The 27,604-nt window shown below is 33.8% G+C and overlaps 2 protein-coding genes across 2 annotated transcripts; both read left to right on the top strand.

Annotated features, from left to right (window-relative positions):
- Window positions 1-1,197: 1,197 nt before the first annotated feature.
- Window positions 1,198-23,859, top strand: LOC149911134 (uncharacterized). Its single transcript, XM_090113288.1, has 5 exons — window positions 1,198-1,406; window positions 20,840-21,052; window positions 22,153-22,288; window positions 22,945-23,072; window positions 23,724-23,859. The coding sequence occupies exons 1-5, from the start codon at window positions 1,198-1,200 to the stop codon at window positions 23,857-23,859; spliced, it is 822 nt and encodes a 273-aa protein (XP_089969414.1).
- A 2,095-nt stretch (window positions 23,860-25,954) lies between these two features.
- Window positions 25,955-26,631, top strand: LOC149911133 (uncharacterized). Its single transcript, XM_090118869.1, has 3 exons — window positions 25,955-25,995; window positions 26,091-26,292; window positions 26,377-26,631. The coding sequence occupies exons 1-3, from the start codon at window positions 25,955-25,957 to the stop codon at window positions 26,629-26,631; spliced, it is 498 nt and encodes a 165-aa protein (XP_089974995.1).
- Window positions 26,632-27,604: the final 973 nt, after the last annotated feature.

Raw genomic sequence — 27,604 nt, 5'->3', positions numbered from 1 at the left:
AATTAGATCTAAGTATTTGATATGAATTTCAACTTCATATTCATCTCTACGCGTTCACGAGGAAAAAAGTAATAAGTTTATATTTATTAAAAAATAAATATATATATTTTGTAATGTAACTAAAAATTTAAGGTTTTCGGAATTTTTCCTTTATATGTGTGCTATAAAACGTTGCTTCATGCCAAATTTCAAGATTCTAGGTCGACTGGAAGTACCCTTTAGGTTTTGATTCCCTTGCGAGTACTTGCGAGTTTCAAAATATGCAGCTTAAATTGCTGTTTCTTTTGATTGCGTTGACATAGAAATTTGATTTTGTTACAGCTTAAAGGTATTATAGACCTGAGTATTTGGTATGAATTTCAATTGAATACCTCTACGCGTTTATGAGGAAATGGGTAGTAAGTTTAAAATTTAAAAAAAAAATATATATTATGTGATGTAACTAAAAATTTATGGTTTTCGTAATTTTTCCTTTATCTATGCTATAAGACGTTGCTTCGTACCAAATTTCAAGATTCTGAGTTCACGGGAAGCACCCTGTAGGTTTTGATTCCCTTGCAAGTGTCGAAAATTTGCGGCATAAACGGCTGTATCTTTTGATTGCGTTGGCTTAGAAGTTTGATTTTTTCAAGGGACAGTAGACCTGAGTAATTGATATAAATTTCAGCTTCATACCTCCACGCGTTCCTGAGAAAAAGGGTCTTGACAGACGAACGGACAGACGGACAGACGGACAATAAAGTGATCCTATAAGGGTTCCGTTTTTTCCTTTTGAGGTACGGAACCCTAAAAATGTCACGCGTAACGAAAAAATGTTACACCAAATTTCAATTTCAACAAAATTTCAAGATTCAGCAATTATGAGAGGTCGATATTTATAAATTTTTGTAATATGAATCTGTTATAACATATAAAGAAAAATGTTGTTTAAAAACGGGCCGCTTCACTTGTTTTAATTCATTATCAAAATAAATAAATTCCGTTTGGGTAGATAGATATCGAAAAAAAAATTAATACGCGTACGGCGTAACCAATCACAATTCTCACGTGCCATTCGAAATGTCGCCGCAATTTATCGCCTGAATTCTGTAAATATTTAGCGAGCGCAGTGCAAATATCGCGAAACGGGGAAAAATATTGTTTTTCCCATCGTAACGGGTGACACGGCAGTGTTATAGTGTTATTGTGAAGGCAACAATGGGGTACATCCCACGAGGCAATAAAGCGTGGATGTTCGTGTGCAAACACCGGGCAGTCGCTTATCAATCGGCTAAACTTGCCGCTAGACGGCGCGGCGTGCGCCGGCTTAGCGCCGCGTGCGCCCCGGGCCGCCACGTGCCGTACGCCCGCCCCACCTCAGCTCTTTGCGACGACTTTGCACGATTTCACAGCTATCAATTCATAAGGTATAATTCTTTTGCTTCATTTAAAGCACTAAAAGATCTGTTAGATTGTAAAAATAACCGGGATCGTTTATAGGCACTGTAAAAGAGAAAAACACGAATCGAATCTACTACTATCAAATAAATTTTAAATATTTTTGTTTTAATGATACGTTTTTAAACAAATGAAGATCAATTGATTTTACAGTTAACTTATTTCATACGCTTCAAATTTTATAAATTATATCCACGGTACAACTTATTCATGGATACTGTAATTTAACAACCCGGGGCTAACGCCTGCTTTACAAGTCATCATTCCCTACCGCTTAACTTACACGAAATTGAACTTTATGAGATGAACATAAAAGCTGGATTGCGCGAGCGGAGCATTTTAATAAAATTATTTATAATTGAGCTGTAATAGATGTCACAGAGTTCAAAATTGTGCGATATTAATATGGAGAAATTTTTAGTGAGCGGGTGGCTTAGTTGGCTTTCAGGTTTTAAGCCAATACCGGTCGATACTGGCATTTAGTGATATAAAATATAGTTTCATATCGTGCCGGGATTATCTGCGGTCGCCTTGGCTTACTTGTGTCAAACTGCGGGAGGCTATGTATTATTTATGAAGTTAGTAGTTGGTGGGAATCGCGTAATGCACACATGATATATTCATTACTTTTATTGAACGACTTATACGAATTTAGTTGTATGGAACCATTTTCCCACGACGCGGTGCGTTTATTAATATAAAAGTACGCTATTTCAGTGCTTATTTTACAAAGCTAGTCAGGAAGTACATCAAATAAATGGAATTAGATAACATAAAATGATTTTACGAGTCGCCATAGCCGATAAATATAGTCCACATAAGCCATAATTTACGCTTAAATTCATGAAACTCCTTCATAATTTCTGAGCTTAGCATATTGCGTAAATTATATTAAAGCAATTTGCTTTTCAGCAAGGTGGCTTCTACAATTAAATGCAACCTTTGTAAACATTTGCTGCACCATTTTAATAACAGTTTAATTCATATACTGACTTACATAAGCTCTCGTAACTTGATAGATAATATACAGGGTGTCCCACTGTTGGTATACTAAGCTCAAAGGAGGTTATAGTTTTGCATACGCTGAGTACATAAAAAATAATTAAAAAATTCCAGACGCATTTTTTTTTCAAATAGATGAATTCTTAAAACTCTATGTGTACACCCATAACAAGCGAGCTTTGCCACCAGCACGTGAGCTATCGTTTAAGATTATGTTTTCATAGATAAAATGCTCATATTAGAGAAGCGGTATATGCCGGCTACGCGAAGCTAGAGAAGAAAACATGGATTTTCAGGAAAAATTTAGCAAAAAATTTTGGACGTAATTTTTTTTTAAAGTATTTTTTACGTGATCAGTGTATGCAAAACTACAAGTTCCTTCGCGCTTAGTATACCAATAGTGGGACACCCTGTAGAGATTACATTAAAACAGTATACCTTTTTATTTTTTTGGAGAATAAAATAATATTTTAAAATTGAACAAGTTTTCTAAACCTTTTATTTAATGTGGTAATTATACCTATAAACTAGCGAATTATAATTTTAAGCTGATTTTTCACCTACTCAGCGGTTCGTTGTCTGTAGAATGACAAAAAATGCACCAAAACATATTACTTACCATCGTTCGCTAATCTCTCTGGCTAGGTTGTCTCCGAATAAAAACAAAAATAAAACCTAGCTTATATCACTCAAGAATAATGCAGCTTTTTAGTGGTGAATATAAAAGTTCGTTAAGTAGATTTAGGCTTATACATAACAATAAAAATAAAACATCATAAACATTTTTAACCATATCAATACACAGAATCGAATCTTTGTTCTTTATAGCATCAATGTTGTAAGTAAATAATATTTTCTTCAAAAAAAACTTCACCTGTTTCAAATGGTGGGAACTGGGAACTGATTTGGATGGACCCAACCGGAAAGCCCAAATTCACCAAATTGAGGTGTTTTTGTAAGTTCTTAGGTCACGTACCCAATGAAGAACAGTCGAATTGAACTTCCTCTTTTTATTGAAGACGGTTGAAAATAAATATTTTACCCTTATAGTCGAAGTCCTGGGCAAAGTCTAGTTTAATATAAAGCTCGAATAAACAGAAGACCACCGGCGGCGAAGGCCAGACAAAGAAATAATCCGACTACTCCGCTGTCACTGCAACAAGTGGCCTATTACCATTTTATTAATCTCAGATGTTAATTTTATTGAAATAAAGTCAAATGACTTCGCGATAATGAAATGATAATGGCCACGGTGGAATTTTTACTCATTAATAATAATAATTAATTCTTAATTAAGTTGTAGATTGGGATTCGGGGAATTGGATAGTAGAAGGTGTAGTTTGTATTAAGTTTGTCTTGTTTGTCAAAAATACGTTAGATTCTTACACAAAACTTTGTGAAGTATTACATTGAAAACTTAATCTATTCCATTATATTATCTATAAAACACTGGATAACAGTAACTAGAAAGATAAAATTATTTATAGTATAATAATGAATCATCTAAAACGTGTCTAAAACTAATTAATATCCTTCTTACCTTTCTTATATAAATTATTAATTTAAATAGCTTATAAAAAATGATAGAGTATGAGAGTTAAAACACCAAATAAATCATAATAATTTGAATATATAATATCTTTGTATTATTTTTGATTTTACAATAAACATCATAAGTAGTTGTTAAATACATATATATTATATCCTACTAATATTATATACTAGAATATAATTATATTATCTGTGGTAATACCTATTATAACCCAAGAGCCCACGACGAACTTTATTGAAAGTTAGGTATAATTTTATACACCTTTACTACCTGTTTCCTGCCAAAGTAACCACAACCCAAACTTGATAGTCGCTGGACGTTCTTATCTGTATAGGAGATATATACAGAGAAACTTTCAACTTTTATAAAATAAGGAATGTCTGGCCGTCTTGGGCTCTCCATCTATGGATTTCTTGCGTTTTATCCTTCTTGTCGGAGTACTTACTATATCCATTCGTAAAGTATATCTAAAATGCATGCACATTCAAAATCAATACAAAGATAATAAAATAGCACGAATGAACCAAAGGACGGCAGATGTCGCTAATCGGATTAAAGGGACACATACTACCATCGCATACGAATTATAGTATTATAGTAATTAAGTTGATATTTTCAATGCCCTTTTCGTGATCTCATAGCCTGGAAGCAAATTTGACATATGGCTTCCACTCTTCAATTGATATTCAGGTTTTTGCTGATTGGTTTAAACTTTAAAGCCTCTAAAATAAGATAGTTAGTAGCTTAAGGGTTATGAAATGTTAAGTAGACTTGTTGTTTATAACGTTTTTATATGGTCATATTTTATAAATTAATTGTTAAATAGCAATTCAATTTATACAACAATGCAAACAATTTAATTGCACGAAATTGGTTTCTACTACAGTATATGAAGGTTAACAGTGAATGCTGAATATTTTCCTTATAGAATATTTTAATTTACAATCATCGTTAATTCAACTTTATAAATTGCACAATACAATACAATTGAATTACAATATGTTTCACTAGAAAATATTATAATAATAATTGAAATGAACGAACAACACATTTCATGTCTACAACGTAGAACTTGCTACGAATAACGTAACACGTCTACAAAAGCATGAGTCATGACACTGATTTATACTTTATTTTGCACATATTCGTATCGTAATGGTTATAGATTCTTAGTAAAAAAATACACATTTCTATAACTAGTATTTTGAGTATAAAGATAGGGATTTCGAATTTGGATAAAGGATTTCAACTTTTAACCTAGGGACATAGTTTTAAAAGATAATTTATAATTATTGTAAAGGACAATCGATTTATTTCATGACGTCAAACCCGTATTGATTGGTTTAGCAAGAAAATTAGCGATACATATTTCCATTATTGTAATCCTACGTTCATACAAAAAAGATATTTGAAGTGAAACTTCTTTATCGGGGTTGGATAAAAATTTAGTGTAACGTTTTTGCGTTACGCCGTACGCGTGACATTTTTGCGTTACGCCGTACGCGTGACATTTTTACGTTACGCCATACTCGTGACATTTTTAAGGTCATAAAGAAGTTTCACTTCTTACGTGTGTACTCTAGTACACGCATACATTTTTTTTTTATTTTATAAATAGTGAAATCTCAAATACAGTTGCACGAAATACAATGGATTGTTACAGAGCTACACGATGGAACCACGAAGACATATTTTTTAAAACTTCTCAATAAAGCCAACTACAAATCCACTCAAACCAATTCTGCGAAACACAACCAAACTAGTATTATTTACATTTGATTACCGAACGTAACTAAGTGGAAGTAATCAAATTGAATCCGATGTAATCAATAATGGTTTAATATATTGTCAATTGTGAGTATTGCACTTCCCGATTAAGAGCTTACCGAATATTAAAAGTGCTGTTAATAAATGGTCGGAATTTTATCGTTACAAACCGAATGCATTAACTGCATTTATCAGACGGGAATTTAAAAGGCAAACACTTTTACAAATGTTCAAGCATAGCGATGTTTTTACAACGTTATCCAATTTTAAATATGTTTGAAATTCTGACTACAAGATTTATTTGAATGTTGTAACTTTACAAATATTTGCTTTTATGTGTAATTCAGTTACTTCGTTGATTCAAGGGCTATTTAGTTTACTTTGTTTAATATTAGAGCAAGTATTATTTATTAATAATTTTTACGACTAAAACGACGGTTTATAACGTAGAAGTAAAAGCTTTCGTTATAGTTATTTTTTTTAGTTGCAGAGTAATCACTAATCATTGCGTACTCCAATATCTTAAAGCGGGAGTAATTATTTTTTTTTTCATACTGCCATATACACCGGGCACGTCATTGTAATCGGGTCAAATAGGGTACCGCACAAAAGAGCATGACAGTAATACGCATCGGTGTAATTGATGACATGTAACACATTCGCGGACACGTTCTGTGCACTTGCTCAGTGCAAGGGTTAGATAATTAATTTGCTGTCACACTTGTTATAAATGTAGCATGCGAAGTTCAACCTAGTAAGACGAGGTTTCAACGATACTGATATATTGGAAACAGCAGCTAAGGACTATTCGAGAAGGTTGAATTCTTTGGGAATCGATTACGTTCGTAGTCATTGAGTGACAAAAACTTTAAGCTGATATCAAACTAAATTAAGAAACAGGTGCATAAAAGGAAATAGAAGCTATCCCGCTACTGTTGACGAATACCTTTTTGAGAAAGTATAGGAACATCTACAACAAAGATTTCTAAAAACTGAACAAATTACTGTCATATGCTACGAAAAATAGTTCAATCAGAAACTGCTTATGCCTACGTAACATTAAGTAACTAGTAACATAAGTAGTTGATGGGGAAGCTTTAAGGAAATAAAATCAATATTTAAGCGCCTACGTTAGATATAAGATTTATTATGTTGTTTAATTTTGTGGGGAAGCTCTACAGAAATCAGTATTTTAGCTTACAAAATTATAAAAAAAAACAAATAATTTTGTGTCATACAGATAATAACTGTAACCATTTCAAAGACATTCCTTGGTGCATTTGTTTGTGAAGACTAATTACAGGTAAATTAGCTTGGAGAAATTTTTGCATATGTAGTGGTGTGTATATTACTCAGATCTTAGAGCGCGTTTCCACTATATCGTTCTGGCCTATACAAAAATGTTTCGATATCCTAACATTACTATTTAATTTTATACTTATTCCTAGCAACACTTTTGTTTTCAATAAAAACAAGTTTTTATTTGAAAGAAAATGGTTTTGACTTTATAAAAAAAAACATATCATTCAATTTTACGTCCTTGAGCAAACGACAAGGCGACTACCGTGAAACAATAAAATATCGTGTCCATAATAATTTGTTTCATAATTAATATTTGACCATAATAATTACGAAACAAAACAGATAAATAAATCGTCACTTGATAGTGGAAAGTGGAAACACGCACAAAACCAGAATAAACCAGTTTACGCTGTCCGCAGGTGCCACGTGCAGTCGTTTGGTACCGTTAGAAAAGCACACATTTCATTCAAAAATTATAATTATTATGTACGTAGTGTAATTGATAAATTTTGTATTTGTTGATTGTTGTTATTATTTGTTATTATTGTTATAATATTTGTTGAAGTGAATTACATGTCCCGCAGCCGGAGGCCCCAAATGAAAACTCAGATGTACTTAAAAACTACATTTAATAGCTAAAATGAGACTTTTACACCCATGTCTGCACGATGCAGACCGGAGTTAAAGAATGAATTTATACAGTTTAATAATTATAAAGACGTAAGCTTGGATGCTAACTAAGGGAAATCGCATCCACATTCTATTCCCGTGCGAACGGCGTATTCAGCAGTTTTGTATGAAGGCAGGGCCATAACTAGTGTTTAATTTGTGTGTAAGTGTTGTAACTTTATATTGTTAATTCAAAATGGCTCCAGTGTTAAAACATGGTCGAGGCAAGCCTTTGACTTCTCAAACTAAAGAATTAAACTTTAAATGTCGTTTCTTTTTCAGGTTAGTAAATTTTTCATTTTAGTAACATTGTTAATGTAGAAGTTATATGTATGTTAAATGTGCAAATATTAAAATAAAGTCTCATCTTTTTCAGAGGAGAAACACATATAGTTTAATTTAAAATCCCTTATATATATAAAATAAAAACTAAAAATAAAATGTTGTTTTATTTTATTTGCTGACCATACACTACTACAAACGCAAAAATTTCTCCAAGCTAATTTACCTGTAAAACTTGTATTAACACTTGAAGAGCGGATTTCACAAAGTAAAAATCCAAAACATGAAAGGAAATCAGCACTTTACTCCCAAAGTATTCTTAGATGGTGTATTAAATTGCTAAACGATGTGAAAATATAGATACTGACTCCAATTGTCCACCAATTCTTTCCTAATATTTGCATATAAATGCATCAATTTAATTTACATATCGGTAAATTCGAATAAGATTCAAGTGTAACATTATTAATATTGTTTTACTAGGACATGCTTGATAAGTTCTTACTCAAAAGCATCATTCGACAAACATAATTTAAAAAAAAATACGTAAAATATTATCTTTATCATCCATACTAATATTATAAATGCGAAAGTAACTCTGTCTGTCTGTCTGTTACTCAATCACGCCTTAATTACTGAACCAATTTGCATGAAATTTGGTATAGAGATATTTTGATACCCGAGAAAGGACATAGGATAGGTTTTATCCCGGAAATCCCACGGGAACGGGAACTATGCAGGTTTTTCTTTGACTGCGCGGGCGATGCCGCGGGTGGAAAGCTAGTAATATTAGTAAACGTAAAGTAGTTAAGTAACTCTGTAGGTCTGTCTGTTACTCAATCACGCCTAAACTACTGAACCAATTTGCATGAAATTTGGTATGGAGATATTTTGATAGCCGAGAAAGGACATAAGCTACCTTTTATTGCGAAATATGTACCACGGGCGAAGCCGGGGCGGACCACTAGTAAACTATAATTTCGGAACTATAGAGTTGTTAACGGGGTATAAGTATAACCCTTTTGGATTGGAATATTGAGTGCACACAAACAAGCACTAAGGAAATATTATTATTTGAAAGAAAATTGCAAACCAATTGTACTTTGAAAGTATATCAATTTCTTTTTTGAGGCGCTTTTTATTTTATAGTGATATTAGATATATTATGTAGATACACTTTATACATTGCAACCCATAAAATATATAGGATGAATGCATAGAAAATTATTGAATGTAGGTACGACAAAAAACTTAACAATTTTGCCGCGTGAAAATCTAAAAGCGTATTAATATCAAAGTCAACATTGACTTTGAAAGTATTAATTCCTCACAGTCCAAAAAGTGCAACATTTGTTCTCCAAAAGGCCACAATCTTCGAAATCAGCCCCTGTGTTTAGCGATCAGTTGCGGACAGCATCCCTGCACCTGTTACAAAGCCCGCGGGATTTCCCCTTTGCTTTTAATGTAATAAATTATATCCCACCAACCTTCTAAACAAAACTGCACTATAAACAACTGCAGTTAAGTTCATTTTTGCATCGCTCGCTCTACGTTCCTGTTGTAAAAATCGGATTAAGGATTTAAAAGGTAAGACGTAATAATATGTTTGTTGTACAAATAGTATGAGTGAGTTGAGTTGGTATAGTAATTTTATTAGGATCGAATCGAATTTGAGTTTGAGTTTGATTATGTTAAGCTGTTAAAAATGATAAATTTAAAGGAACTTTTTATTCAGATGTTATAAGAATCTGAATGTATAATAGGCAAGAGTTTTATTGCCCATCATAAAAGACTCGAAAAAGACAATTACATACAAAAGTATGCCCGGAAAAACAAATTGTAAAATTATGCATAACAAAAATATTAATTAAATTTTATTTTAATATACTCGCCAAAAGCAAAAGACATTTCATAAACTTACATTATCCTTATCATCCCTGAATTAATTTCAAATCAAATTAGGAATTTTCATCAAAGGACATTTCATAATAAAGGAAATAATTCAATTACATTGAATAACATCTCATTACCTGTACCTGCCTACGATCTAACAAAAATACTTGGAACTTCCGAGAATAATAGTAGCTCAAGAATATAACGTAATTTAGTACAATCCTCTTCAGGCTATCAAGTAACATGTCGAAGATTTCATCAGGCTGGCATCCAGGTCACACAGACAAGCATCTGTGTAATTGTGTGCTTGTGTTAGTATATCTTTGAGCGCACGTGACGCCGCCGTGTCGTCGCCGTTGCGATATTAAACCGAGGGACAGTGCGTGTCAACATTCACGTACCCTGTCCAATATTTTCCGGCATTTACTTTGGAGAAGCCTGTTTTAGATGTGTGTATGATCGTAGAGGATCGAATATATATTATGTTGATTTATTTATGTATAGCTAGCACATACCTACTTAAACATTAAACTTTATACGCAGCAACGTAGTATAGAACCGCCATCCTGTTACAAATGACCCGAAATTTTGTGTCCGTGTTTCGGGTCATTTGTAACAGGATGGCGGTTCTACAGGGGTCTTAGTTCGCAATGACAAAAAGAAAAATGATAGTCAGAACGCTGATACCGGATACCTTAAGATACTGTAATACATATTTTATATTAGAGAATCTTAACATAAAATATTATCTATAGTATCTTCACCATGTGTGACGCGCTTAAGAGTCACAGATAATAAAGTCATATGTGAGCTTCGCGTAAAATATTTTATTAATTGTTCTACAAGAAACAGAAACTCATGTAAGAACAATTTCAGAAACGTACAAATATGAACAGTTTGAGCATCCCTACGTCTCACCCCAAGCGTGCGGCGTTGCTCAACGTATACATAGCGAGATCGCGCCAGAAAAATTTAATTGTGAAATACGACCACCCTCCCCCACACACCCCTGTAGCCGAAAATCATTCCAGAGGTAGGCGTGCCACTAGTTTTTTAGGGTCCCCTTTAAAAATTCTACTTTTCCTTTCTTCAAGGCGGCCTTTTACGTAAGGGCGTCGTAGCTTTACTCAAAGTCCGCACAATATATTATGTTTCAGTATTTTGAATTGGGCGATCAAATGAACAATATTACAATGTTTTGTGATGACTAGTTTATTACTTTTACATTGCACGGGTTTTATAGAGCAGGCTCCAAGGAGATGTTCGTTGTAAAAATAGCGGACCTAAATCTGACTTCTGATATATTATATTGTATAGATCCCAGACATCCTATAGACAGATGTTGCCAACCAGTTTTGTGGTCCCCCTCCCCCCACCCCGGTAAACAATGGACTATTGTTAATTATTTAAAATAATAATTTAAAAAATATATTCATGAGTTTTCAATCTACAGTGGTTTAAAGTTAACTCAAAAATGGAGCATTTTCGTAAATTTTCTAAAAAATCTTAGAGAAAGTGTAAGAAATGTTATAGTATGCTATATATTCGTGATCCAATCAATAAGCTCTTTCATTTGATACCCCACACGGCATGTTTTGGAAATTTTTATTTTTTTCTTTGTAAGCCATATTTAATTACCGGGGTAGGGGGAGGGGGACCACAAAACTAGTTGTCAAAATCTGTCTATAGGATGTCTGGGATCTATACAATATACAGGGTGTCCCACTTTCGGTATACTAAGCGCGAAGGGACTTGTAGTTTTGCATACACTGATCACATAAAAAATACTTAAATAACAAAATTACGTGAAAAATTTTTTGCTAAATTTTTCCTTAAAATCCATGTATTCTTCTCTAGCTTCGCGCAACCGGCATATACCGCTTCGCTAATGTGAGCATTTTGTCTATGAAAACATAATTTTAAACGATAGCTCACGTGCAGGTGGCAAAGTTGGGCGGGTTGCTTGTTAGGGGTGTACACATGGAATTTTAAGAATTTCTCTATTTGAAAAAAAATGCGTCTGGAATTTTATAAGTATTTTTTACGTACTCAGCGTATGCAAAACTACAAGTCCCTTTGCGCTTAGTATACCGAAAGCGGGACACCCTGTATATTAGAAGTCAGATTTAGGCCCGCTATTTTTGCAAACGAAACTCCACTGAGAGTCCGGTCTATTATTAAATCTAAAATTTAATTCAATAGAAATTTCCGCTCAAAATCAACGAATTGGAAATACGTCATAGATCAATAGGTAGGTATGTGCAAATACAAAGCAAAGGTGCTTATTATTTTCAGTGATCCAACGAAAAATTCCACTATTCTTGCATTCACGAAAAGTTCGAGGCCGGTATGCGAAGCATAGTATTATGAAATATTCAAAATAATTTTGAAGCATCAATGCAGAAATGAATTCTGGAATGGTGGTTATGATGTACATTTCGCGCTGCTGTAGAAGAGATTGCAGATAGCATGTAGTTCTACGAATATGCCTTTGTATTTCCAATGTATTGAAACTACAAACTTTAATTTTGAAATTTCAATTAAAAGGATCGCTCTCGATTATAATTAAATAAGTAATATATTGACTAGGACTTATGATTGGGCTCCCATTATCGTTTCACTGTTAAAAATGTCTACACGATTTTTTTCTGCAACATAAGGTTGTACCTAGTAATTAAACTCTATACTTTGATTTTTATTTTACCGCTTCAACGTTGCGTTTTTTTTTAGTACGGAGACTCGAAGAAGTCACACATAAGACTTAGTGGCGCCTGGAACCTGGAGCCTCAATGCTGATTGAAAGTGCTTTTTGCGTGAAATATACAAACTTTCATACGTTCATGATTACAAATATTTATAGTCGCATTTTACAAGAATGGTATTTGATAAAAATATTAAAATACAATCAACCTATACCCGATAGATAATAAATACATAATCTACATCTAACCAAGCCATTCGTGCGCGTGACCTTTGAATGTGATATATTTATCAAAATTAGTTTACATTAACATAAACAATTAATTATGCGTCTAACTACCCTCACTTTACGTCACACGTGGATCGAGGAATGCACTGGGGTGAACTTTGGGGGTGCATAACAATACGACCCAACATATTGCGATACCTAATAATAATTCAATTTTGCGGGGACAAAAATAATTAAATAATACCGTATCGATGACAATAAAAATGTTGTTTATCAGGTGGCTTAATCCTTAATGATGGTTGAAATTGTTGTTCTAAATGATTCTACTTTATGAGTGTTCAAATGTTTTGTTTTTTTTTTTTGTTAACATGCCTCTTAATTTCTATATTGCTTTATTATAGAGCAATATATTTTGTATATGTTTGAGTTTATTCCGTTATAAAAATATCTAGTCTTCAGGAAATTTAAATTTTCTTGACTATTGGGACAATTTATTAATATGATAAGAAAATAAAAAGGTTTTTTATTCCTAGTTCAATACCAAGATATTACATTTAGATGTACGTTTTAATAAAACTTTAGTATTAGTTTTAACATAACGATCATAAAAACAGTTTTAAAGCAGGTTCGTAAAATTTATTCCCGAACGTAAACTTCTTGGAGAATATGAAATCAGCCGAAGTAAGGGAGAAGTATTTCCTGTGACAATGTATTTTCGCATTAAACTTGAAAACTTGAGAACAGCGAAGTTCTTTATAGTAAACGTTAAACAAGGCATGATACTATGAAATTGAGGACCTAATTCATGAATACTGGCAGTTATTTGAACATTTTTGTGATCTATTAACGTAAACTACAGCGTTTTCTCATAAATATGATTTCGAGGTGGAATATACTAAAAGCCAGAGTCCAGACTATACGCAGACCATATTTAATTAAGTGGGCATGCTATCTTATCACGTGTTGCCAGAGTAGACAAATGCCAAGGCTATAATTGATATGACTGCCTCAAATACCCGGTTTCATATTCTAATTGAAATATACTGATGTATAAACAATTCAAATTCCCCTTTTTCAATACGTATCGTTGTGGTATCGTTTCGTTAACAGTTTTTGTTTGTCATTGAGCTAAACAAGAACCTGTGCAAGAACTGAGGATACGAGACATTTTATTTAAGGCTAGTTGGAACAATATTTAATTCAATCTATCAACTCTCATGCACAAGACTTAGCAGCGTCATCGAAAGAAAAAAAAGCGCGAAATTTTGGAAAATCGAACACAATAAGCGCGCCCTTGTCAACTGTCAACTTGGCAGCTTTGCAAGTGACACTTGTTTGCAACAAACAAACATTGGATGTTTTGTTACCTTTGATTCGCGTTAGTTGTCACGGTGCCTCCCAATTGGTCAAGGTTGATCGGTCATGGTGTGGGGAGGGCAGTTAACAAGGCGCGTCGCTTTACGCAATATCACGGCTTGACAAACGATTTTCAACGCGCACTCGCTTGGGGACACAGGAGGGAATGCACAAACGCACGGGAATGCTGATATGCGTTATTCGCTCGGCTGCTATTTATGACGCAGTGCGCATTTAAATGGTTAAACTGCGAAACTATATTTTCATGGCAATAGTTTCTAATAATAGTTTAATTTATAATAATAATATATACATGCAGTCTTGATAAACTAAAAACGATTAATTGATTCAAAAGCATCAACATAAATATAATAAATATAGGCATATATTCAAGACAATTACTCATTCATATGAACGCTTTAAATCAATAAATTTTACAAAAAGGTGTCTCCTTCACTACCTCTATAAATAAGACAAGTTAAAAAAAATAACCATAAAACGTTGTAAGTACCGCCTCTTTAATAAGGTCTTTTGAATCAACGAGGAAGGTGAAGACATTGTTACTTCTATTTTTACTTTTTAATTAAGAAAGTATTTTAATATTGCAAAGACTAAATACAATAACAATGTTAATAGTTATAGCCTTGTGCCTTAGGAATCTGTGGCACTACGAGAGGCGACAGGTGGATGGTGATAGGGTGACAAGAAATTCATGAGATTGTTTCATATTTTTGAATGGCAATTTAGAATACATAGACAAATGAGTATATTATGTAATTAAATTTGTATTCTTATGGATAAAGAATTTGTTTTTCGTGTAAAATATTAAGACTGCCCCACAGCAGTTTACATATTATTAACATTACATCACAATGCTATCTAGGCTTATAAATACATATTACATAATACGAAAATAAACTTGCAAACAAGTAAGAACTAAGTTGTATTTCCCATTTTATCTAATAGACAAGCTTTTATCCACGACATCGTACATGTCAAGGGTAAAACGTGTACTATGTGCCCAGTGGAGCCTAGTATACTATACTACTATTTTACCTAAAATCTCTAGCACACACTATTAGCTGTGTGAAGTAAAAACATAACGATGAACATAAAACATAATTAAGTTTGCTGCTTACTAACAAAATTTTCTGCCTTCCAGTCTCGTTTATTCAGCATTTATATTGATTTATACAAACCAAGTTGTCCCACCAAATGAGTGAAGTGTGGCTACCCACAGCACACGTGTGTTCCCCTCCAGACGTATAAATTACGACTAGGTATTGTCCTCTGATGCGACGTCCCTCGGCAACATATTGCTGGCAATGCGTACCAACATTGTGGGGATACCTAGAAAAGAAGAATCTTGAAAATGGTTCTTATGGCACACGTTTTTACGGGCTACATTCGAGAGTTTGTATTTGCATTGTTATAATCATAAGATTTGTAACTGAAAAGTTTGAGTGTTTGATGTGATTTGACAGAATATGATCAACTCGCTTTGTACCACAGCTCCACAAAATAGAGGACCTGACTATGACCTGATATAAGATATTGAATATAGGAAACTTAAGATAGTATGGAAAATTCTCATAGGTTTGTAATATTTTTTTTAAATTATGTGCCTGATAACTGACCTTTCATTTGTTAACATATCCTTCCCTCATTTCTTAACACCTGCGATATCCTGAATACCGAATATCCTATAATATTATGCATATAGGTATTGTTAGGCAAAGGAGCAACTAGCAAGTACCTATATAATAATTTCGCTAAATATGTATTTTGCAATAAAGTGAAATGCACATCGCATTCTCTGTAGGGTAGGAAACAGATGCATTACATATCTGTTTCCCTGATCGATTGACAAGTAGGTGAATGGTGATAAGCCTTGCTCTGCCAAAAACCATACTTTTTTCATAGTATTCATAGATGGGGCCCATGGGCCCATGTCTTAGGCCCAAGTCATTGAAATGTGACTGTGCAATATTTTACCAAGGAAGAGACTTCAAATAGATTATTTTGATGCGTTTTTTTTTAATAAATAGAATGATTTAAGAGGAAGGTTTTAGTGTATAATTTATTATATTTTAGACAAAGCGGGCGAAGATGCGGGCGGAAAGCTAGTAAAAAATAAATTAAAGGTGTTATATAGACTTTTATTAGCTATGCCTTTTTTATAAAGTCAACAGAGCAATTAAAACAAAAAAATACAGTAATCACTTTGTTTTATTTTAGAATTCATAAATTCATAGAGAAGCGTTAGCGTTTAGCTGCTATTATGTAAGTATTCTGTGGTAGCGTAACTACATCCATATGAAAATTTATAAATTTTCTTTACCTGGAATTTTTCTCCAACTTTCATTCAAGTTATAGACAAGTTGTCTTACAGTAACGATATTAAATCGCGAATATTGCATAATATGAAATTTCAAAGGTATCTCACCAGGTATTAAATTCTAAGAACATTTCTACCAAGACAGAGGCCTTAATAAAGATATAGAGAAGCAATATAAATGGTTGAAGTGGTGTACCGCAATATATTGCTGGCCTTTGTATGAAGGAGTGCACGCTGCGTTTTCCAATAAGCAAACATTTACCATGTTCATGATACCTACTACAAATTGCAAATAAACCTTTGACGTAGGTACTCTAATACAGTTTCAAATGTCCCCTTTCAGTCTGTATTTGAGTTTCACGCTCGAACAGAAATTATTAATAACAGACCTAATTTGTCCGCGTACACCTATGGGCTATGGTGTACATTAATCGTCTAGACCTCTCTTTACTTTTATAAAAAGATATACCCATAACTTTCTACACCGACATTTTTAATTAACCACAGATAAGCAATAGTTTTCTGATGATATAAACTGAACAATGAAATCCCTATTTATTCGGCTTTACCATATCATTGAAGGCTTGGTGACACATAAAGCGCATATCTCATTTAATTTATAGCAAAACCTGCCTTATTCTAATGCAATAAAAATAAGTTTAGCGTGTAGTTATTGCTTGCGTAAGTACAATTGAATGTATAGAAGCTTCGGTATCAACGAGTAGATAGCGCAATTTATCATAGCTATCAGCACTCGAGAAATAATCGCGATAAAATCGGTCCAATTGATTTTTTCCGACCTTTCTAATTTTTCTCATTGTATTGAACTGCGCATTATAATATTCTGCTGAAGTAATTATAATGACCATATTATTTATTTCACGTTTTAACTGATTATTGGTTTTAAAATTTTATATGTAAATATACCTACATAGTTACCTAATTAGGTCGTCAAAATATGAACAGGAGTAAAAGTACTAATATAACGCAATATAGAATTGGATCAAAGATATTAATATAGGTATGCACTTTGTTACTTCTATCTTTTAAAGGATCTTCCCAATATGACAAAAATTAATTACGTTACTATGGACTGATCAATAAAGTATCTTCGTCTTGGCAATATTTTAAACTACATACTTTTTACAGCCATTTAACAAACAAATGTTATTAGTTACACACAGGTAAGTCATTTATCTTTTAAAATAAACAACCAGGTTTAACTAACACCGTAAAAGTATCGCCATGGGACGTGCGACAAACGATCTAAACGACAGCATTACCGCTGTCCAATAACCCTCTCTGATCTGAACAAATATTCGACGACATGAAAACTAATTAAACTGTCGTCCTGTCAACGTATATTTCGCTAACGTATCAATTTTCAACAGAAATATATGCCTCATGTACCTACCTACCTAACTGAATTCATTGGGTAACTAATGCAAAAAGTCTATTTTCAAATTATATTATTCCACGTTTTTATATGCCACTTTTTATATAACCTACCTAATGTGATCGTTAGCTGTACCACGACTGTAAATGACTATACACAGATTTTAAAAACTGCAGAAAGAAAAATCTTTAAATGTAAGATAACGTAGGTATACGTAGTATATTATTATTAGTCTGTGATCATAATATACTTACCTATAGGTATTTAAATGGAGTAAAAAATGTAGTTTTGGAACAAGCAATCTCAACTATAACTATGATACAATGATATCAGAAGTGAAACTTTTTCGGTTCCAAGTTCCACGATTCCAAGATACCAAAATCGTGCTTTACTCCATGACGTGACTGTATTGGTATTGCCACGCGACCTTGAAATTTTAACGCGTCTAAAGAAATTTCACTTCAAAATATGAGAAAATATAATCGGTATGTATTCTATAAATGTCGTTATGTATTATATCAATGTCGACCAAACTGAAATAAGTTAAAAGATAACACAAAATAAACTGCTATTTTGTATCATTACTCCTTCATTACTTGATCTCATAAAAAATAACCGCCTGTTGCGTTCAGATTTAAGAAGAACGATAAAAAATCACATTATCATAATGGTAAAGCAATCGATACAAAGTATTCTTCAAAATAACATTAACCGAATTTCAATAGACAAAGGCACTCAAACAAAAAGGGGTGTGAAGGAAAACAACAAGAGAAATATAGGTAATGTTTGTGACGAGCTTTTGAGCGCTTTTTGGGGAAATGCTCGACAAGTTTTAGAGAGCTTTATAAATGCTGACGATTTAACGTATCTATTATTTTATACTATATTCTCAAGTTGTTTTCTCAACATACATCCAAAAAAAATTGGTATGTAAATGAAAACTCATACTTAAGTACGATTTTCAACTAACCATTGGCCATTTCTAATCAACGGTCAACCTCCACTGTATGAATTATTAAACGAGTTTCAATAAAATCTATATCGATAAACGTTAATAAAATGTCGTTCAGTAAACAGAAAAGATCGGTAATAAATAGTAAGAAAGAGGAAACCTCACAGCAATAAAGTCGTAGCCGGGAGCGATAAATAGTGTATCGTTTGCAGAGCGCACGCCCGCCTGTACCGCGGCACCTCTCTTTATTTCTGTACGCAATTTGGTGCCCAATCACGTTTCATCAAGCTTCAGATTAGCTTGTATTAATATTGGCGTGCGCGAGAAACTTTCCGATGTTTGTTCGCAGCTCGCGGCGTTCATGCGGCGGATAAAATTCATCGTCTGTACTCCGTAGTCCGTATGAAAAGTAATATTGTACATACTACGTAGTATTGCATGTTTGTTCCCTCCGTTTAAGTCAACTGAAAGTTATCAAACAATACGCAACACTGAGCTCAATTGCTTAATACTTACTTGTTTAAATAGGAATCGGATAGGTTTCTATTTTAATGTTGATTAATTTTGTTGATTGTCTCCACGTGCAGACATTTTGTTTTATAAAGATACATGAGATTTCTTAAATTTTATATACAAAACGTATAATATATTTAAAAGCCTCACGAGACCTTTAAACTATTTATGTAATTTTATGTGAACATTATTTACGCCTACGTAGCTTAGGTACTACGAGCGTAGCAGAACGTGAGCAGAACATTATGTAGAGGGATGACTGTTGATATAATATCTAATATTATAGTAGTCAAAGGTAATAATGAGTTGTTACGGTATAATTTTGGTTGTAAGATACCTATATATGCGATAGATAAATGATTAAATTTTAATTCTACATATATTATTAAAGAAAAACACCTTTTCTAAATTTCTTTCTGTTTCTTTCAATCATGTGCAACCTTTTTTATATTTAGCTAAATTCAAAAAATAATGACATAAAAAACTAAGCATGGTGTCATTACCAGAATTTTATCGGTCCGTCAGTTAAAAATTAAAAATGTAAATATGACCAAAAGATTTTTAAAAATACACTAAAAAATGATATTACTTTAGAGTGTTTAAATTTTTTTCATAGAAAAAAAAAGACACTACAAAAATGGCCAGGTAAGAAATCTTAAATTATATTAAAAACTTTAGGTTAAAAAGCATCCCACTCTTAGCTTAAAGAAAAAAGCATCAAAAAAGGTGGAAAAAAATATAGGAAATATGTACCAATTCACTCTGACGTAGCAGTTAGCTTCATAGGGCGGATACAGAGTTAGTTCAAAGTCTGTTAGCTTTATACCTAACTTGTAAATACCGGTGATAATATCAAATCAATCTTGCTAAATAAACCAATCATTTTAACCAATTTAATAATTTTCTCTATTAACATTTAATTTATCTCTACCCAACAGCGCATAGTACCTACGTCTTGTAGTGAACAACTGGACAAGAAGGCATACAATCCCTCCCAATAATAATAAATCTATAGTATGACAACTATAAACTTTTCAATTTATTGTGTTCGTTTATTTGGTTAAAACCGCTCATCTCAGGAGCTACTGGTACGAATTTATCGCGGAAGGCTATAAAAGCTACTTATATGTATAAATATCACGCTACGATCACTAGGAGCGTTAATAAAAAACGTTGCAAAAGCGGAAAAAAATCCTTTTGAAAGCTTCCGTTGCATGTGCTGCGTAAACGTTTACGTACTACATACCTACTAGTTTTTTTCCTGAAAAAAGATTCCCAATTTCTCTTGGTCATATTAACATCACGCGTGAATAGCTGGACCTGTTTCGATATCTTTTTTGTTGTGTTCGTTATAATATTATTATCAACTTCAAGGGTTTGACAGTTTGCGCGAAGACAGGACGACGTCTGTCGAGTCAGCTAGTGTTATACAAAAGGTCCCCATTCCCCAGTTGTTGCGCGTGCACTGGCGCTGCCGGGAGCAGCGCTGCCAAGTCCGGCCTGCCTCTGATCTGCTTGGTGCCACGCGACGACTCGCGCCCTGAGAGCTCGACGAGACCCCGCCCAGCCACCGCGCCCGATTCGGGCTTCCAGCTTCTAGATGAAGACTATATTAAGAAACATTTCAAGCTGCCACAACGGGCCCTGTATCTAGATCCATTCAGGTAAACGTCATAATAAATAAAGCCTCGTATTCATGGCATCTATAAATTTGTGTAATAGCAAACTTATCAATGTGTAGCTGGTAAGTAACACTGCCTGTTGCAGAGTTGATAACATATTTAAAGTTCCCAGAAACATTATCATTTATCGCCCATTACAAAGTCGATCTATTGTTGTAAACCAAATGTTTACCATAGATCATCAAAATGGAACAGAATTTAATCAAATTGACATAAACAGGGTAAAAATCGCGAATATGGAATTAAACGACAAAGTCATTCTATAGGTCTTTAAAAATGAAATAAAGGTTTCTAAATAGGGTATTTCCTGAAATAAATAATTGATGGGATAAAACTCATAAACCTTAGAGTATGTTTTAGCTTCTAATACATACTCTAAGCCCATAGATAAACGCACATAGAGTCACACAAAAGTAGGTACGTATCATATTTACGAAATTTCACGAACTTAAACCTACGCGAGCGAAGCTGCGGGCCGAAAGCTAATTGTTTCATAAAAAAAACATAAGAACCACGCCATTATAAATATTAATAATTCTTAATTATAATAAGCAATGTTATTTTGCAAATTTTCTTCAAACAAAGGGATTTGCAGAACAAATAAACAATGGATTATTGCGTAGATATTGGGATATGAAGGATGCTTTGAGTGCATTTAATTCCATTCAATTGCGCTTTGGCAATAATATTTCTTCGATATATCGAGTATTATAATAATAAATTATGCTCATAGCTTACATATTATTTGCCCGCGGCTTGCTCTCGTGGTTTTCGCGTAATAAACTTTTGACAAAACAAAACGCTGACCGTCTAATCTCAATAATAGATATGTATTATGATATAATGGACCTTTCTATTCCCATATTATTTTCGCTGCAAAAGTTAAGCTGATATCCTAAAATTTTGATAGAGACTTTTATATAGAGCAAGAAAGTCAAACATGCATTTTTATGAGTTGTGACAATTATTTTATAGTTTATACTATTTTCTTATAAGATTTTCTTGCAAATTATTTCACTAAGTAGGTACCTTATTTTGTTGAAAATTATTTGGAGTCATTCAACTTCATTGTTGCTTCGCAGGCGACCTCTGATCACCTTTCCTATGACTCAAGAAGATGTGAAACACTTCAACTTGGCCAGGAAGTACAAAATCAACCAGCAGATACTTGACGGATTTCTGGATCCCGGCGAAGCTATTTCTGCGCCTAGTGTCTTTGTAAGTTTTAAAATTATCTGCTAGTTTCACGCCACGGTCCCGCTTAGGAATTCTTTTTTGACAGCATGAAATCTATTATCTATAATAATTTATCTAAGTAACTATATAAGTATCTATAATACTAATATAAACGCGAAAATTTGTGAGGATGGATGGATGGATATTATTGTTTTTCTTTCACGTAAAAACTACTGAACCGATTAAAAGGAAATTTGGTCTTCGGAAATCCCTCAAACGCAACCCGCATAGTTCATGCGGGTTTTCGCGGGCGAAGCCGCGGGCGGAAATCTAGTTTTCAAATAATTATTGTATAATACTATAATGTAAGCGAACAAACTAAAGTCATCAAAAATAATTCAACCATTATTGAGTTATAAGTGGTTTAACGAACACGACTCTTTTATTTTTATTATAGGGTGGTATTCTTTAAAAATGAAATTGAATTTAACCCCACATATACCTATCCATCGTCCATCTTGCAGTGGATAGATAAAGGTTGATTGGACACTAGTCCTATATAAAAAAATATATCTAATATGGACTACCGGGTTTATTGGAAAACATATAATTTAAACAACGCTGATCAAAAAGTTGATATACTTTTTGTATTTTAATGATTGGTTATAAATATTAATGGATTGTATGATTTGTTGTAGCCATATGCGAAAACGGAATCAGATAAGAAGAAAGATTCTGAGGAGGAGGAGGAAATCATCTACATTCTACAACTACCAGATTGGGAGTTCAAATGTCCAGTCCATAATCAGACCATAAAGACGCCTAGGTAAATTTATTTTTTAACTAGCCGCTCCGCGCAGTTTCACCCCCGTGGCTCCTCTCCTGTTGGTCGTAGCGTGAAGATTTATAGCCTTCCTCTATAAATAAGCTATCTAACACCGAAAGAATTTTTCAAATCGGACCAGTAGTTCTCGAGATTAGCGCGTTCAAACAAACAAACGTGCCATAGATAAACTTTTGAAGACTAAAGAAATGTGGAAGAAATGATTTGACTTTGATTACAAAATATATAATAGGTATATTCATAATCAATTAAGCAATTTTTGTTAATTAATTATTATTATTGGTTAGTGCTTTAGGCTTTTCATGTAGCAGATCAAGTCAACTTTTCGACCTTTGGCTTTATAAAACGTCCAAAATATATTGATCAATGCTACGACAGACGAGTGGCGCCATCTTTTCACAGTAATATCATTCAAGTAACGAATAGTAATGTTACATCATGAATCCGCTAGGAAGCGCTGTAATAAATCATTTTTCATCAATCATCCGTCCGTCGTTTCAACACTGAGCGACAGATGGCACTGTATTAAATTTAAAAACGACGCATGCAAAGACGCTGCATAAACGCTGGCCGTTAAAAATACCTAAATAAAAATAATATAAACTTGCAATATAATAATTGTTTTGTTTTCAGGTTTATTTGGCATTCATGCAAGAAGACACCAAAGGGTAAATCAGCAGAACTGAAACGGGGAGGCGGACCACTCAACAAACCAAAGCCGTGGCTTCTAAGTAGACACACTGACTTCGATCTTTTATCTCAGTGGTAAATTATATGGAAATCAAATTGAACTGTGCATGGAAAGATGTAATAAATTTGTTGATCGAAGCTTATCTAATGTTTTATTCAAATGAGATTATTGCACGTTGGTGTATAGTTACCTACCTACTCAAGTGATAACAAAACATTTTCGTAGGAATAATCTATATAATAGTTTATTGGATATAATATAATAGTTTATTAGATGAATTGTTGTAAGTTTAGATATCTCTAAAATACCTACCACAGAAACTAGATTTAAAACAAATATACATACATACCTATTTGGGTCTTGGGAACCTTTAAAATATATACTATCAGTAGGTAGGTACCTAAGTCCTAACTAACAACAAATGAAAGTTTCATATATAAAGCTTTCATGTCTGTTTATTTATATTCATTAATTATTAAAAACTAATATGACGTACCTACCTATTGTGACTGGTTCACTAGCCTCTCGTGCAAGATGGCGTACCGCGTAGCTATATTTATCAAAAATCAAAATTGACTCATTATCACAGAATACATAATAGTAGCTAAACGCTACAGAACGGACACTCTCCGCCTCCCGCCAAAATTAAACTTACCTCACCCCCGCGCGATCAGACATAAAATGGGCCATATTTTTCTGCAAGGACGATACGCAACGAAGATTGACAACATTAATCAAATTGACTTAAAGTAATTTTATTATTTTGGATTTGTGATTATCGTTTTTCGTAGAAAATGGTTAGATATTGTGCTGTTTACGGATGTATTCCATCAGAAAAACGCGAATTTTTTTTACGCTAGTCACAAATGTGCCAACCATAAAGCGTTAACACACACATTTGCAGTCTCTACAGTGTGACTGTCAAAACGATCATTTTGTATGGAGTGTCCGGGGTGTGTCATTATTTCAAACATGCCATATATCACGTAGGTACTACCACTACTATGGGTACTACATACAAGTACATTCTTTATTTCATTATTCGACACTATTGGTTAGGGAGCCAGGTGCAAATTGGGTTTGGAGAGTATAGTATTATAAAGCCTCGTGAACGTCAGCTGGCGCTCTGTTGGGGGGGTGAGCGGTTGTAGCCTCACACGCACATAGGAAAAAAAATACATTCATTCATTCATTTCCTCTCAGCTAAAAATTTGTCAAATTGTAGCTAACCCAATATCTCAACGAAAAAAAATAGTCAGCTGGTTACAACATGGTGTATTATACGTCAGCTGGTGTATCGAACATGAAAGTTAAATTTAAAGAAAAAATTATTTTCCGTTATTTCCTCTCAAACAAAAATTTACCTGATGATAGCTTATATGTAACTGTGGATAAATATATATGTCAGCTGGCTGTATCTTGGTGGAAAAACCGTCAGCTGATACGGGAGGCTACAACCGCTCTTCCCCCCAACCGAGCTCCAGCTGACGTTCACGAGGCTTCATAATACTATACTTTGATGCATTTTACTAATTACCGCTTGAGAGGAACTTGGTCATAAAATCTGCTGCTGGCTCCCGGACCATATGAACAATTTATTATACATATTATGATAGGAGATGATAGGCTAACTAACGAGTAAGGTGTTGTGGTAACTGGTATGGAACATGTTACATGATTCTAATTGGGTAGGTATAATTGCAAAGTTGAAATGAAAAATATAATATGTGTTTTTTTTTTGAAGTAGGCAAGAGCGTTTAAACTTTAAACGAAGGATAAAAAATAATATATATATATTACGGACAATACACCACCGACCATATTCGTAGATTCCTGATGGTGGGACACCGAATATATATTCGAGTCTGCCTTGTTCAGTTTGCTCATAGTAACGATGACTCATCGATCAAGACGTCCATGGGGTATAATTTTATAAAGATACATTATTTATTTAAATACACTAGGTACCTCCGACATATTACACACTACACAGTCCTTCCCATGTCCTAAGTCCTAACCTATATAAACTTAAAAAAATCTCAATTGTGAAAATAAACATTGGTGGCATCTAAAGAAAAAAACTGCTGTCACTACGACATTGTAAAAGTTTGTAAGTACAAAATTCTAAGTTTCTGTATATTTATTTCAAAAACCTATAAAAAAACCTACAATAATGGGTAATGATAAAAATATTTTGTCAAAAGTTGCTAACATGTAAGTTTAATTAATAAGTAGGTAATTATCTATAAATAAATATTTCACGAAACATACATTGAGCTGATTGAGCTTGTTGAATTGTCATTTTCTAGACCTCTAAAGCAACCAGGATTTGACGCTTTAGATGTTTCTGCACCAGTGTTAGTGCAGATGAATCCAAATGGCAAATGGGAAAATTGTAAGCCAGGGGACCTCGATGAAGAGCGGCTCAAGACTATTGTTCAACATTTAGTGAAATCCAAAGCGATTTCCGCAGCACAGAGCTACTGCTGCCAGTGTGCCTCAGAAAACCAAGTAAGATAGCATCCTCTCCTACGTACCTACCTAAATGAAATAGCATAGCAACATAGTGGTAGAAATGATTGTTCCTTCTTGCAGAGAGATTCCGGTGGTAAATCCAATTACGTACCTGTTATTATGATGCCTATATATTCCGCAGACGAATGTCCATTTGATTTGGACTGTGAGATAAAAAAAATGAAAGAAGCGGAAAGTGGTACGAAACCAACAAAGAAAGAAACAGTTCAACAATTAGAAAAAGAATCCGAAAAGGATAAAGATAAGAAAAAAACAAAAAAGCGAGGATTTGTTTTACAACGGTTAACGGACTTCGATTTACTTTCTCAATGGTAGTATAAAAAGTTTTAGAAGACTCGTGATCACTGAAAACCTATTACTGCTGCTCGTGATTGTATAGAGTAAAACTAATGTCAAAAACAACAACTGTAGCGTTAAAGTGATGTTGATGAGTAATAAAATAGTGTAGTGGAAGCGTTAAAAATATTAAACAAAATGGTTTTATTAGAAACTAGCTTCCGCCCGCGACTATGTACGTGCATCCCCGTTTTTCCCCGTTCCCGAATTTCGAGAAATCCTTTCTTAGCTGATGCCTACGTCCTAACATCTACCTGCATGCCAAATTTCAGCCCGATATGTCCAGTGGTTTGGGCTGTGCGTTGATAGATCACTATATCAGTCACTTTGGAATTTTATATATATATTATGCTACAGTCAAAACCCAGAACCAGTCTAAATCCTTATTGACGGTTATTAAGGTTATTGATTAAGGGCGCCGGTTAATATCCTTATTGACTGATTTTATCTCACAAAATCAATTAATAAGGTTATTGACCGACACCCTTAGTCAATAACCTTATTGACTGATTTAGGGTGCACTCACACACATCAGTCACCGTCACGGCACGTCACCGGACAGGATTAAAAAAAAAATATGTATCAATAGTTCTAGTATGACTCTGTTCCCACACGACAGTCGCCGGCACGAAATCTATCAGTGACGTCACCGGTCAGGCACGTCAAATAATCTTTCCATACATGTATCATACTTTCATCCCCACTCACCCGGTGCCGTCACGTCTCAGTTCAGTCAGCGTCGTGCTACCGTCAATAATTGCTACATGTTCTCTAGCGTGACACACGTCTAATCACTGACTAACCTGACTGATGTGTGTGAGTGCACCCTTAAAGAGCAGACATTCAGTCAATATTGATTTTAACCAACGTACTGAATAGATTTTAACACTTAAATCTTTCTGTAATGGGCAAGTAAAACAATAGCGAGTCGGCTCTGGGTTCAGGGTCGGTT

The sequence above is a fragment of the Colias eurytheme genome, chromosome 1 (genome assembly GCF_061535395.1).
Source record: "Colias eurytheme isolate Ceu_HAF_F1 chromosome 1, ilColEury1 Martin Lab GWU primary, whole genome shotgun sequence".
NCBI lineage: Eukaryota > Metazoa > Arthropoda > Insecta > Lepidoptera > Pieridae > Colias > Colias eurytheme.
Note: the sequence above shows the minus strand (reverse complement) of the source record. Positions and strands in the feature narration are given on the sequence as shown.